General features: G+C 40.3%; 1 protein-coding gene across 3 annotated transcripts in view; it reads left to right on the top strand.

The window, feature by feature from the left end:
• Positions 1-15,895, top strand: part of POMT1 (protein O-mannosyltransferase 1) — a 1,532,857-nt gene that overhangs the window by 916,419 nt on the left and 600,543 nt on the right. For all 3 annotated transcript variants that reach the window (XM_044058401.1, XM_044058399.1, XM_044058400.1), the window contains one exon: positions 8,220-8,312. In XM_044058401.1, coding sequence (XP_043914336.1) covers positions 8,220-8,312 — 93 coding nt within the window. The remainder of the gene's footprint in view (positions 1-8,219; positions 8,313-15,895) is intronic.

Raw genomic sequence — 15,895 nt, 5'->3', positions numbered from 1 at the left:
CTGTCCCTCTCCTCAGTTTCCTACAGACACCTCAGAGGTGATCTCTGTCTGGCATACAAAACAATGTCAGACCCCACCCTGATGTGACTGCTGCACATCTGCAAGTCAAGCTCCACTCGAGTAACCCGCATGCGAGACCTCAACCTGGTCTGTGCCATAGATAGCACTTGGCGGGACAGATTTGTGTCCCGGAGACCCCCCTCTGTGGAATAGACTCCCTCTCCACATAAAGCAGAGTACCTCATTAAACCTTTTTAAGTGCAACCTGGATAACTGGATGGGGAACAGAAAATACACCTCTGGGATTTCACCGATGTCCCTGCTAGACAGTGGCATTGGGTGCTGACTTGTTGGAACATGGGCTAAATTCTTGGCTAGGCTTGTAAGGGCCTCAGAGTCAATAGCCTAGTAACTTCCTATGATCCTATTTAGAGGGAACCTTGTTGGATTTGTCAATTTGTTACTGGGTTGACCATGCATCTAGTACTGCATATTGATCTGGCTAGTTTTGACTCCTGTCTTGATGGATTGTGGTGCTGTTACCCTCCCATCATTCCCTTTTGCACTTAAAAACAAAAGAATAAATAAAAAAAAAAAAAGTGTCATCTACAGCTTGTGACTCCGCAGTAGCCTTAGCTTCAGTCAGGCTATCAGGCCACTCGCCTTCTATTACCTCTAGGTCTCCTGCTGTGATCATAGTATCACAACTGTGCATGCCACAAAGGTCGCACACATCCTCTGGGGCTGTTCCATTGCCTGCTTGAGGTGTGGGAAAACCAAACCCTTTAGGTGCAGGGGAGATCAGGGATGCAGAATCTGTTGCATAGAGGCATAGCTGGCTCAACCAATGTTTGTGGTAGTCCCACAAACTAGTATCCTACCCCCTTAGCTCTTCAAATGAAGAGCAAAATAAATGCCCCTCCTTCTACTGGCACACCAACCATGTGGTGGCCAGATGCACATCCTCCTCCCTACCCAACCCCACCTCAGCCATTCAGGTACTGTTTCTGTGATCTGCTCCCGACCCTCCTTCCTAACACTTTATTTTAAAAAAATCCTTTTTTCTCTTAAACTGTAACAAACTGCTTGCTGCAAAGAGTTGCTACAGTTTATACCCTGCCTGCACAGAGCACTATAGCACTCAAGTTTTGGTTTAAAACAAAAACAAATTTCTTATTTTAAACTGTAGCAAACTGTTTGCTGTAACACACAGTTGTTGCAGTTTTTACCCTGCCTGCATTTAGCACAGGTTGCCCAGGTTTTAGTTAAGAAAAAAAACTTTTATCTTTCAAACTGTAGCAAGCTGCTTCCTACAAATGTAGCAAGTAGTTACTACATTTATACTCTGCACACAGTGCTACAGTGCATAAGTTTTAGCTTAAAAAAAACAAACAGTTGCTACAGTTTAGACCGCACATAGAGCACTACATTGCTCAGATTTAACTGCAAATGAAATACCGACTTTTAAAAGTCGGTATTGCACTACAGACCGATCAGAATGATGGATGGCCAGTCACACACCCTAGCACTTAATGCCTGAGGCAGTTGCCCCCTCTCTCCACCCACCCTAGCTATGCAACTGTTATTGCCAATACTGTCACCTCCCCCAGCAGTGTATGCTAAAAAGAGGTAGAAGACACACTAGATTGTGGAACAGCAGTCTCTGACTGATTTCCCACCTGAGATGGCTGTGGCTAGATCCATTGTTCAAGCTGTTGATTACAGGGTGTATACCTGGATTATGAGTGCTGCTGGTGCTACCACCTCCAGTCAGTCTGCTCAGCATCCTTTTTTTTTGAAGGGGATCTTGTGTTTTAGGACACTGGCCTGTGTAAGTCAGATCAGTTGGTTTCCTCTGGTGATGAACAGGTACAGGCACCCAAAGAGATGTTTCCTTTTTCACAAATGTTTACTAGATTCAGAGATGCATTCAGCTGTGAGCAAACATCTGATGCCCCCAAAATTAACATGGTTTATGATCTCTTGAAGGATGAGGCCCTGGACATTGAGACCTTTCTTCTACTGATCCCAGCATTAGATGTCTTCATGAAGGCTTGTAGTTCTCCTCTGGTTATTGAGGCTTTGTTTAAGAAAGTGTTTAAGAAATGTAGGATATGGCCTGCCTTGCCTGGCTCCAAACCCCTTTGTCAGAGAGCCCTGTCTTCTGTGTCCTCAGCTACTTTTGCTAATAAAAAGGCATGTCTTCTAGCACAGTCCCTCAAGATAAACTAGGCAACTTGCTGGAATCTCAGGGAACAAGGCTGGGACAGTCCAGTACAGTAGCTTTTCAAGTGTCTGGCTACCAGTGCTTTATGTAGAAGTTTGTATTGAGATGCACATACAGTTTAGATGAATTTGGTGTATTGCTTCTTGAGAGTAAAAGTTTTATGTTAAAGGTATTGTTTCCAGTGTTTCTGAGGTGTTAAAACATGCTTTAAAAGTGCCATGGAGAAGGCTGATACTATTTCTAGAAATGCAGCATTGTCCGTGTTGATAAGGAGCTGTGCTTGGTTGCACTCGTCGAATATTTCTGATGAGTTAAAATGAGATTTTGAATACTCCTCTTGTGTCCAATTGTGTGTTTGGTACAGCAGCTAATCAGATCCTTAGAAACTGGAATGACAGAGGTAAATTGATGCAAAAGATATGGAAAATGTTTCATATTCCCAAATTCTGCTCATATAAGTAAGATAGCTTTCAGCAGCCTAACAAACAGAAGCCCCACCCAAACATGAACCAAAGCAATAAAAGGAAACTGCAGCATTGCAGCTCCTCAGAGCCAAACAAGAAGGGTTCCTTTCCAATAAAGCTTACCTGTCCACCAACTTATGACTATGCTGTCTTTATCAAGCCCTCCATCAGTTGCCTCATCTCTCAAATTAGCTCTCAACAAGGTGGCCTGGCTGTCAGTGGTTTCCAACAAATGGGTGCTAAACATTGTTAGCGGGGCTTAGATAAGGCATTGGAAAGAACAGCTGCCTCCATTTGGGAGGGGTTCTCTCTCATCCACCAGACCGAACTTTATTATTCCCTCCTATTCTCCAACAAATGCTGGAATCAGGGGTGATAAAACCAGTCCTTCCTTTGGGGAGAATGAGAGGTTTCTCCCCTAGAATTTTCTTGGTTCCCAAAAAAGAGCAGTTGTGGAGACCAGCGTTGGACCTTTCTTTTTTGAATACATTTGTCAGTGTCTCCAAGTTCAAAATGCTTAACCTGCGGCCAGTGTTTTCACTGTTGCCAAATAACTACTTCATAGTGAACGTGGACTTGAAGTATATCTGTCATCATATCCCCATTGCTCATTGCTTCAGGAGATATCTGAGATTTCTTGCATCTGGTTCACCCTTTGGGCTATCCAGTACACCATGAATGCTTACCAAATGCCTTGCTCTATTATTGCCCTCTGTCAGACTCAACTTTCACATCCTTCCATACTCGAATTACTGCTGATCTGTGCAGTACATCCAGATGTTTGAACTTGCTAATGAAGGTCTCAACCTTACTCTCTCGTTTAGGGTTCAAGTTGAGCTTCAGAAGTTTTGCCTGACACCCTCACAAAGACTGGTCTTTCTAGAGTGCTTAATTGCTTCCAACAAGAGAATGGCCTTTCTGCCCAAAGACAAGGTCATGTCATACCAGTTCATTTCTGGAATTCTACAAGAGGAATGTCACCTCAGCCAGATAATTCTTCGAAATTATTGGACTGATGGCATCCATGGTAGTCATGATACTACTGACCCCGTCTTCACATGAGAAAAATTCAATAGTTTAGCGAAATTGTTGGACACAGCACCTTCATTCCCTGGAAAACCAGTTGCTGATGCTGCCCTTCTTCAGATGGGAATACAGTGGAGGAGAGTAGAGTTGAGTATTAATCCAGGGCTTCCTTTCTGCCTTACAGTGCCAGTGCCATATATCCAGACAGATTCATCTGGCTTTGCTTTGGGAGCTGTGTCAATGGGGATGCAAGTGCAAGCCACTTGGGCACCCAAGGATGCATGGAAGCACATAAATATCAAGGAGATGTTGACAGTAATTCACACCTTGAAAGTCCTGTGGTACCTCAACAAACAAGGGGCTATAGGTCTCACCCTCTGTGCCGGTTAGCAGTGATAACTTGGAATGATCTTCTCAATATTCCCTGACTGTTCAGGCATTATATATTCCATCAGAGCAGAACATTGTAGTAGACAGATTAAGCAGATCCTGGGCAAAACCACACAAATAGAAGCTTAAGACAGTGATGTGAACGTGAATATTCCTGTATGTGTTCCAGCCCTTTACTCTGCTTAACAAGGTACTTCTGAAAGTTTAAAGAGAAATCCCAAAGATCATTTTGATGACCCCGTATTGGCCCATGCAGTCTTGGCTGTCCCTGTTAATGGTATTGCCCAAGCAGAATTACCAAAAATGTTCTCACATGCTGGACCCACTCAGACAGTCTCCGGGGCAATTGGTTCACCCTATTTTGGAGAAACTTCAGTTGATAGCCTGGCTGATTTTGTCTTGACTCCAGTTAGGCCCTTGTTTGATGAGGCTGTACAGCATATGTTAGAGGAGGCCAGATAACCTGCTACTACAAAATCTTAAGTTTATAAATGGATGAGTTTTTTTAAATGGTTCTTAAATGGAAACAGATGGTCCATTGATGTTAATATCCCTCTGGTCTTGAAATATTTGTGTGCACTACTTCAGGATGGTGTATTGTATGCATCCATTAAGGTGCATTTAGCAGCCATCTCTGCTTGCTTTGCTGTTGGATCCCCCGCTTTCTTCTGTTTTTGGTAGCAGTTCATGAAAGGAGTATTGTATATGAAACTCTCTCATAAGCAAATTCCTTCTTCATGAGACCTCAATTATGTTCTTGAAAAATTGGCCTTACCAACTTTTGAACCAGCAGCTCACGCTGATCTCAAGTTCTGTATGTGGAAAACTGTTTTGCTTATTGCTCTAACATTTACAAGGAAGTTTCTGAATTGCAAACACTCATAGTGGGGGCAACCCTAACTGATTTTCCACAGGGAGATGATTTTGTTCAATCGTTCATGCTGAAGGTGGTTTTAGAGATCACTCTCAATTAGGCAATTAATCTCCCTGTGTTCTTTCCAGAACCTAAGAATAAGGGAGCGAGGATACTTCAGACCTTGGATGTGCATAGGCAGCTCAGGCCCTTCCTCGACAAACAAAGCCCTTTAGGAAGGCCAAAAGGCTTTCTACTTCCTATGCATGGGCAATGAAGGGCCAACCTGTGTCTAAGCAAACCATTGCACAGTGGTTGTCCTCTGGAATTGTTTTTTGTTACATCAGCCATGGCAAGGCAAATCCAGGCAAGGTTGCACCAGTCCCTTTTCCTCTTCGTTGCCATGTTGGAAAGGAGTGGACTCTAGATGTATTCTAGAGGCAACATCTCGGTCCTTCATCCATACTTTCACGAAGCACTACCAACTGGATGTTTTTTCTATATCCAGAGCAGGGTTCATGAGGCCCGCTCTACAGGGACTGCTGGACTTTTATCCTTCCTTCTCCCAGGCTGAGTAAGCTTTGGGAATTGACCCAAATGCCAGTAAGGCAGTGTGTCGACCGCAGTACAGTTGAGTAAGTTCCATTTACCTGTAGCAGTAGATGTTCATAGAATGCACTGCCGTACTGCCAGTACCCTTTCACCCCCCCCTTTTTGTTAGGTGTATATAGTTGGTTGTTGAAGTTGCAGTTGTGTTTTTGTTCAGCAACCTTTTTTGTTGTGCATGTGGCATTTGGTATGGAACACTAGGTGTTCACAAAGCTTAGGTCCACATTTGCTGTTGTTTTACCCTCGGAAGCTGAAAGGGCCCAGTCTGTTGGTGTGAAGGGCTGTCCTTGTCTTGCCAGGTAATTGGTGTGAGGAGTTTTGACCTTTGACAGACTGCCAGAGGGAGGATAGCAGGGAACTAGTCCCCATATGCCAGTAAGGCAGTATGTTCTACAAGCATGTACTGTTACAGGTAAGTGGAACTTGTACAACTGTACTTCTTTGCCATAGGTTCATATTTCTTTATTAGGCTAACAACCAAAAGGGCCTTTTTAAGCCTAGCCATGCATCCCAAATCTCTGACAAGTGCTGGTACCCTGATAAGTGTAAACAGGCCTTGGGAGATGAAACATTTCAAGCAGAGGCCTGAAAGATGAACCGTTTACAGGCTGCCTGTGTTCATTAGAGACATAGGTGCCAAACTAGTGATGAATTTCCTGTTGTCCAGGTTAAACTTGAATTGGGTTGGGAATAACTCTGCTTCAGATTGATGGGGAGCCTGTTCCAGAGGCTTGGTTGTCTCTGGCATACATACCTGTCTCTCCAGCAGTTCCTATTTATATTGTAGGCAAGGTTTAAGTCTTTAGGACAGGTAATTCTGGTGCTGTTTGTTTTGCGAATATGTGGGAGGTCCATCAGAGTGGGGTCTGACAATGCCTTGTATGTCAGGTGTAGATCTCCCCTTAACAGCCTATAGGAGACAGAATACATAGGGCCTTGAGAAATTCTGCATAAGACACGTTACTTATGCCCTATATTCTTTTAGTGGGGAACCTCTGTGGATGTTAGCCAAATTTGCTAATAACACCTCTTTTAGAACCCATCACTGTCATAACCTAAAACAATCGGGCTTTCTTGAACTGCCAAAATTACTAATCTATAATCAACTTAGCATCACTCATAAGCTGCTCGCCCACCCAAATAAAACACCATCTTTAAGCAACTTAATTCAGCAGTACTCCTGTCCTAGGCAACTCCGCTCCACTGATAAAGTACTATTAATAGTTACTTGATCCCACAACCATGCCGGTGACTCCCTCTACTCATCTTACATATCCAAACTTTGGAACTCTCTGCCTTCATCCATTACCCAGGAATCTTCTCTAACCAAATTTAAAATGTCTGTCAAAAGCCATCTTAACAACAAATGGTTATGTCCCTGCTCCACACCAGACTAACTTCAGTCCCACTCCACTACTGCAGTATCTCTTGCCTTACACACATAGTCTCTTGATAAGACTACACAGTCTTATCAATACCCCTTTCAGATGCATGGTGTGACTACATAGTTAACATACCTTAATATTGTTTGTATATGTTTTGATCTTTTTAAATGTGCTTGCCAATGACTTAATAATATTTGCTCATTAATATGATTTTGTTGTATAAAGTAGAAACATGTTAGTACATTTTGTTTGTATATTTTGCATAAATGTTTCTTTGGAGCTTTTCTCCCCTGGCCTCCACTGAAAATGGACATGTATCCAGTTGGACTATCCCAGTTAACAAATGTAAAATAAAATAAATAAATAATAAATAAATGTTCCAGTTGTTGGATATGCCTGGTTAGGTACTTACCAAATAGGGCATTGTACTCAATGCTAGGTCTGATGAATGCCGAACACAGTGGAACAATGACTTCCTTGGACATAGTGTTTGTTTATAAGTTGCACAACATAGGATGATTTCCTCACTACTGTAGACACATGATGATTAAAGGCTAGATTACTGTCTGTGTGTGTCCCCAAGTCCCTGACTACTGGGTAAGCTCTTAGGGTTGCGTTGGCAATATGATAGTTACCAGGGGTGGATGACTTCCTGAAGGATACTGTTACACATTTCTTGGCATCTAATTTTAGTCCATGGCTCTCACACCAGTTGTTTGTCTGTGTCAGCCCTTCCTGGAGAACATTTGTGTCAGTGGGGGTTACAATGACAGCTCCTAGTTTGCAATCATCTGCAGATTTAGTCAGCCAGAGGTCGTTGACATTGGCCTTCACTTCAGAGAAGTAAATGCCAAAAAGGAGCGGTCCCAGAACTGATCCCTGAGGGACTCCACTTATGACTGGCCTCTTTGTAGTATCTGGTCTACTGTGCATACCAAAAGTTTTTCTTTTGATGCCTTGTCCTGCTGCTTTGTCAATGTGGAGATAACCCAGCCTTGGTTCTGAAGCCCATTTGCAGTAATGTTGTGAGTACCTACTAGTTGCATCATTTTCTTCTTGTAAAAGTAGCAGACTTAAGAGGGCTGAGAATCACTTTGAAAATGCAGCTGTTCATAGAATTACAGAGTGATAAGTAAGGGTAAAGATGACTACAGTCGTGGGAATTTAAAGCAAGAGAATGTAATGACAGCTAACACGAAACTGAGAACATTGTTTATTAATATTTTCTTTATTTCTAATTCTGTTGCACTTTTCCTGGCTAACAGGCAGCAACTGGTTGTGAGCAACCCTCCTCATCCAGTGAGGCATGGCAGCATTGTGCAGTTAGTTCATGGGATGACATCTCGTTGTCTAAATACGTAAGTAGATATTAATGAAAAGATATTTTAAAAATACTTTTGGTTCTAATTCCAGCAAGTTAAGGAGCAATTTGAGTCAAAATTCTGTTTTTATCATCTAAAATTTTGCTATATGTTATACATTCCTTTGCAGCTAAAGTATTTGGATGTCATGCTGTTTCTAGTATGTTTTTTCTGAGTGATTTCAGTGTTTGAGCAACATTCAGTGCTTAAACTGGCTTTTGAGTTAACTATATCAGAACACTTGCTTGTGTAGGGATGGGATGGTAGAATATAAGTTTGGATTACTGTACAGTTTGCATCTCACATTGTTCTCTATTGAAAGCAGCCAAGTTGACACCCCTACAGTCAGGGATCAAAAACTGCGTCATGACTTTGAAGACATGGGTAACTCTTGGTATTTCCTTTTCTGATATCCAGAACTTGGCAGAAATCTAAAAAAATATATCTTCCACTCTCAGGTACATGTTTTTCTTCTGCTGGACTTTATCTAGATAACACATGACATAGAATGGGAAGGGGCTAAGAAGACACTTGGACCTTTGGTCTAGAAACTGCCTCACTATCAGGAAGTGATAACATAGAATGGACAAACAGAAAGGGATAGGGGAGTCCTAAATGAAAGATCTGCTCTGGTACAGTTTGTAGTTAACTCTAGAACAGAAGCTGCATTTAAAAAAGGGATAATAAGAAGGGCGTCAACATATTGCATGATAACTATTTGAATCCATTAGAGGAGGTTAGAAAGTTTCCTTAGATAGATGTCAAATGTTGGAGGTGTGATAGGGAAGAAACAGATAACTTGAGAATATGTGCTTTGGGAGTGCAATGACTTTAAAAATGCTCTACAGAATACTCTGTCAGAAATATCGGGTGAGAAAATGGGTGTAACTAAAGAAATAATTTTTTGAGCTGGGATACAGTTTTGAATTCTTTAGACATAGTATGGTCTTGTTAAGTTTAATTCTGGAGGCTGCCAAAAAATCCATTGCTACAAAATGGAAATCAAATTCTAAGCCATTGCATAATAAAAAATTGAAATTGTGGTAACAATACATGCAGAATAATGTTTTGGAGGAGGAGTGAGGTTTAAGTGTGGGGGAGAGGTGGCAAGAATTGAGCAATTTATGTAATTTTGGATTGATGATAATTGTATAAAAATATATGTGGTGTATAATGTTTGTAACTGTGAACATGTTATCATGGTTTGTTTTCTTTTATATAAATTTATATTTGTCTTTGTAGTGTTAATTTAATAAGTGTATTAAAAAAAGATACCACATGCCAGGCTTGGAGAATCTGATCAGCTCCAGAGGTCTGCAGTCTTTTCTTCTGGTCACACTAGTAATCATTAGTCTATTATTATTAACTTGTTACTGCTAGACAATTGTAGTCCTGTGTTTTACTTCTTATTTTCGATGTTTGTAATTAGAGCTTACTATTAAATTTTACCAAATGTGCTCCTGTATTTTTGATGTCACCATCACCACTACTGTATAAATACCTTTGATTCATATTGTATACCATTTATCATGTCATTCTGTGGAGCTTTTCTCCCCGGGCCTCCGCTGAAAAATTACCTGTGTCCAGTCTGAATTTCCCAGTAAACAAATATAAATAAATAAATAAAAATAAACAAATATAAATAAATAAATAAAAATAAACAAACAGTGAGATCATGTCATAAGCATACATCATTAGGAAATTCCTTGTTTGATGCCTAAGAAGCTAATACCTTTGGAGGTTTCCTGAAGTCACCAGTCCACAAGCCAAGCATGCACCAGTACTGTTACACTGTGTACCTCTTGTGAGTAGTGTAAGTGCTGGCACTTAATCTCAGCAACTCAGAAGAGAAGAAACAATGCCATAAGTGTTGATTTCAACCCATCTACCCACTGGAGAAAAAGCAGGATGCTAGAGGTTTACATCACCTCTCACAAAATTGTCTCTTTGGAGGGTTGCAAGTGTGGAGATTTGTAGAAAGGCCCCTGGCATGATCCTGGGACACAGATGAGAAAATGTAAGGAATTCAGAAGCCAGGCATTAGCCAGTGCTTCCTTTTTTAACAAAATCCATGCCTGGAGTGGCTTGCAGTTTATCTTATGTAACCTACTATTCCTGAGCTAATGAAAGATTATGTCATACACTGTTGTGGGAAGAAGGAGTGATGCATCCTACCAATCACCATTTGAGATGGAGAAGTTGAACACCTAGTGTCAGTACCACTGTTCCTGTGTGGAAGTATCTGGAGGACTACTTCAGCAAACCAACTCACATAATGAGACCTCCCCCCATGAAAAGTGAGCCGCGAAAGTCATGCTTGGAAAGCCTGTTCACCTTGCCTCCACTAGTGAGAAATACTCAGTGACTAGAGTTGAAAAGAAACCCTTAAGTCCGTCCATGCTCCATATATATTTTTGGTTTGCATGGCCTGTTTGGTGGTGTGTATTCTTATTAGACTGAACCTTTGGCAACATGGTTTGATGCTCATGCAACCTGCTGCTGACTCCATTGTGCACAATCCCTGATTCTGGGGCTTGTAGCCTAGCACCAAGCATCTGCCTACCATTTGTTTTTCACTCTCCACATGTTGGGTGAGCACAAGCCGCCCCCCTCGCTGCATCTGAGGGTGAATGAGTGCATCTTTCTCTTCTTCTGTTTTCCCCTGCATCAAGAGAATTCTGACAGTACATAGATCCTCATTTCTAAGACAAACATTGAGAATGAGATCTTGTCTTTGACTAACTGTCCTCAAAATTACCTGATCTTTGGCTCTCTATAGACTGTGCTGCATCTAAACGTATTGGGGATGAAGAAGGATGGGAAACCTTGGCTTATTAGTCCCACAGAACCTGTCTTCAAAGACATCATTTAAGCATTCTTTAAGTATCTGGATTTCACTTCCTCTGCTTTTGAGAAGATCAAGTGACATCCTGGTAAAGCATCTTAGGCCTGATTCTAGTGTGATCACTTCACTTCACCTTAAGTCCAAGAGACTACAGCACATCTCCTGCTTGCAGCCAGATAGGAAGTCCATAACTTTGTACAGTATGGGCAGTAGTATATTACCCTTTACCATTTTGGTCCTTAGATCCCTTAGCCATTTGCTGCACTTGTCACACTTCTCATCCCTCGTCATGGACCAGTTTCTTCAAAGGCTGTCAAAAGTCCCTGTTTCTGTGTTCAAGTACTCTCTGGGAAAGACATTTATGTTGCCTTCTTCAGTTGACTTACACACAGGCTGCTGTCTCTTTTATTGGGAGATGATGAGGCTAGGGCAGCAAACTCAGACATGTGGCTTTGCTGAATGCTGTAGCTGAGGCTTCCCTCCTTTAAGGATGAACTGAGGCAGGCTATTCTGAAATCCCCATTTCAGGATGAAGCCTTCTTTTGGCAGACATTCTTAGATTTTGCTGAAGATGTCCAAAAGAGAAAGAAGGTATTGACTTTCGTAGATGGTCTCTATGGTAGACATTCTTCGATTTTGCTGAAGATGTCCAAAAGAGAAAGAAGGCATTGACATTTGTAAATGTTCTCTATGATGCCATCCTGGCTTTCTCTGCCTCTTCTTCTTCAACCCAATCCCCCACCCCCCAGAAAAAATCCCCTCATAATATAAGGTAAGCTCCCAGACATAAGACAGTGTTGGACACTTCTGGCAGTACACCTGTAAGATATCCTAGGAAGTAGATTCTGCAGGCGCTACTTCACTAGTTCTAAACATCCTATAAAACTGCTAGTAAGATACTGATTTTCTGAGTTTGCCACTGCTTGAAAGAACCATTACTGAAGATGGCAGGGGCTTGAATGACCACTGTTACAGAATTGTAAGGCCTTTGCCCACAAAGAGCTGTAATAATGGACCAGGCATATCCTGCAAACTTCTTGGAACAGGCCTAGACACTTTTGTTAAAGAATCTGCAAGTGTGACGATAGCAGGTACTGCAAGCCATGCTAGGAGAAGTAGGGCAGTGGATGTATGACTTGTGCCAGCACTGCTAGCTGGAATTTTGTGAATAATTGTATGTCATTTGTATATCAAACTGATTTGTACAGATGCTTGTGCTGAAAATTTATTTCTGAGGTTTGCTTATGTTAAAATGTATCAACAGTGCACCCTACTGGAATGAAAAGAAATGTACATGTATTATTGTAACTGAATTAAATGTATATGTTTTAATAGATGATAGTGGGACAGCAGAGGTTAACCAGCTAACTTTAAGAAAAATAAGGGAAATGTAAATGAGCTGTTAATCCAATAAAATGGCACACAACGGTGCTGAACAGGACTGGAGACGGTGGGTCTGGAAGAAGCCTTTGTTCATTAGCTCAGTAAAAATAGGGAAGCCCCAGGAACTGCCATAAACATTTAGATGTGTATTGTAGCTGTCTATGCTAAATTTCTGTCTCAGCTTCAGAGGGGGGATACTATGAAAACCTAGAGTCAGGTGAGGTCATTCTGCAAGCCATCTTGTACATCATATTTTACAGGGAGTAATCCCTGAGTATTGAGTATTCTGTTTTGGGGATCTTGACTAGAAAGACCGCTCACGTATTTCACTGTGCTTTGCCCTATCAAGTAAGTTACTAGGGAATAGTAATTCTCCCATATTCAGTCAGGAATGTAGTGAAGCTTAGTTTAGAGATTGTTTTTCTTTATTTGTACGAGTCTGTCCATCAATGTTATTTTCAATATTTCCTGTGATTTGAACTCTGTGGTTTACTGTAAATACGTATTTGCGAAAGAAGCTTCAAACGAACAGGAACACCAAGCCCAGAAATATCTTCCTTAACGCGTTTTTATTAAATGCACAGGAGAAATAGCATTTTCGCCACAGAACAATGTAGCTTCTTCAGAGGAATTTAAAATACATACAAAAAATAGACTCCTTTTATACAAAAATACCAATGCTTAATTAATTAAAAAAAGCCCACTCAAAAAACCAATTGCTTGTGCAATTACACATTAAAAGGGCAATCCAAGTAAAAAGTGCAAATGCGGAAATCTTTTGCTTCTGCTGAATGAATACCAAATGAAATAAATTAAAGAATATATATATTATTATAAAAAAATTAAAAAAAAAAAAAAATATATATATATATATATATATATATATATATATATATATATATATCTATATTAATAAGATGTCATCATATAGATCGTAATAAGAAAACACTCAAACTCAGCAATGGTGACAACAGAAACTTCCTTTGACTAAAATGCATATATAAATATAGACAACGAACCGTAATAGTATATATAAATACAGTAATATCATCCCCTATATATGTAGTATGTATATATGCTAAATATACACAGAAAAACCTGTGTCATAAGTATTTATAAATATAATTATAAACACTAAACACATCAAAAAATCAACAAGTCAAACACAAGTAGATTAAACTGTAAACCCAACAGTATTTTAAAATCTTGGGTCTCACCTAAGGTATGATTTATATTTTAACACTGGGGCTATATTACAACTTTCGTTAAGCCCCGGTGTATTAAAAGAGTCTAACTTTAACTGCCATAAAAGCTCACGTATTTCAAGTAAAAGAGAGGTAGGGCCACCCCTAATAGAAGGAGTCACATGATCAATACCCATAAACAGAAATGCATGACCAGGGTTGTTAAATACATGCTTAGCTAATGCATATTCGCATTTCTTGTTTTTAATTGCATAACAATGCTGGTATATGCGCTCCTTAAATTTTCTATCCGTCTTACCGACGTAGAAAGCAGGGCAGCATGTGCAAAAGGCCAGGTAAATTATAGATTTAGTATCACAACAAATCCTATACTTGATAAGATATTTTCTATCTGAGATGTCAAAAGAACTCCCAGACTTAAGGTTACACCAGTTGCACAAGCCACAAGGGAATGACCCCTTAATCCTGTTAAAAAGAGTCACCCAAAGGAGCGCATTGTAGTAAATCCTTCATATTCCTGCCTCTCCTAAAGACAATACGGGGTTTGACACCTAGTTTGTCAGATAACAGCGAATGTGTAGAAATAAAGTACCAATTCTTGGTTAAAATACCAAGAATAGCATCAGAGTTTAAATTAAATGTCGTGACAAAACTGCAAGTGAGCTCCTGTGATGGTTTTACTAAAACAGAGTTTGTGACACAGCCTTGTGATAAAGGTAGAGTAGTGTTTGACAATGAAATCTTCGTCCAGAAACAGGGTGTAGCTATGGGCTCACCCTGTGGTGCAGCTTTGGCCAATTTATTTATGGCCTATTGGGAAAGGCATTTTGTATTTAACAATAAAGATTGGAAGGACAGGTTGATTTATTATACACGCTTCTTAGATGACGTTTTCATTTTATTCAAGGGTGATTCATTATTGGCTCATTCTTTTGTTGAGTATTTGAACTCAACAACAACTTTTTTGAAATTTACTTACCGGTTTGACACTGATTCGACTGATTATCTTGATGTTAGTTTGTCAAGACTTCCAATGTCTGGCCAGCTTAAATCGGCCATTTTCAGAAAAGCTACATATGTCAACTCCTTCCTCCATTTTACTAGCTCTCACCCATTAAAACAAAAAAGAGCTATAGTAAAAGGACAATTGGTGAGGGCGGCAAGAATGTGTAGTGAGTTTAGTGAATTCTTTTTGGAAGTTGCATGTCTGAAGGAGTTCTTTTTACAGCGTGGCTACCCACTGTGCTTTGTGGACGACCTCATCAATGAAGTGTCCACTAAGAGAAGGGATGGTTTTTATAAACCCCTTCTTTCTGTGTTACCTATAGTAGAGTTGGATTCTGAACAAGTTGCCAGTGATACTCTACCTTTATCACAAGGCTGTGTCACAAACTCTGTTTTAGTAAAACCATCACAGGAGCTCACTTGCAGTTTTGTCATGACATTTAATTTAAACTCTGATGCTATTCTTGGTATTTTAACCAAGAATTGGTACTTTATTTCTACACATTCGCTGTTATCTGACAAACTAGGTGTCAAACCCCGTATTGTCTTCAGGAGAGGCAGGAATATGAAGGATTTACTACAATGCGCTCCTTTGGGTGACTCTTTTTAACAGGATTAAGGGGTCATTCCCTTGTGGCTTGTGCTACTGGTGTAACCTTATTAAGTCTGGCAGTTCTTTTGACATCTCAGATAGAAAATATCTTATCAAGTATAGGATTTGTTGTGATACTAAATCTATAATTTACCTGGCCTTTTGCACATGCTGCCCTGCTTTCTACGTCGGTAAGACGGATAGAAAATTTAAGGAGCGCATATACCAGCATTGTTATGCAATTAAAAACAAGAAATGCGAAAATGCATTAGCTAAGCATGTATTTAACAACCCTGGTCATGCATTTCTGTTTATGGGTATTGATCATGTGACTCCTTCTATTAGGGGTGGCCCTACCTCTCTTTTACTTGAAATACGTGAGCTTTTATGGCAGTTAAAGTTAGACTCTTTTAATACACCGGGGCTTAACGAAAGTTGTAATATAGCCCCAGTGTTAAAATATAAATCATACCTTAGGTGAGACCCAAGATTTTAAAATACTTTTGGGTTTACAGTTTAATCTACTTGTGTTTGACTTGTTGATTTTTTG

The sequence above is a fragment of the Protopterus annectens genome, chromosome 16.part0 (assembly GCF_019279795.1).
Source record: "Protopterus annectens isolate FY-2018-M chromosome 16.part0, PAN1.0, whole genome shotgun sequence".
Taxonomy (NCBI): Eukaryota; Metazoa; Chordata; order Ceratodontiformes; family Protopteridae; genus Protopterus; species Protopterus annectens.
The sequence above is the reverse complement of the archived record's forward strand: the minus strand, read 5'-3'. Positions and strand labels throughout refer to the sequence as shown.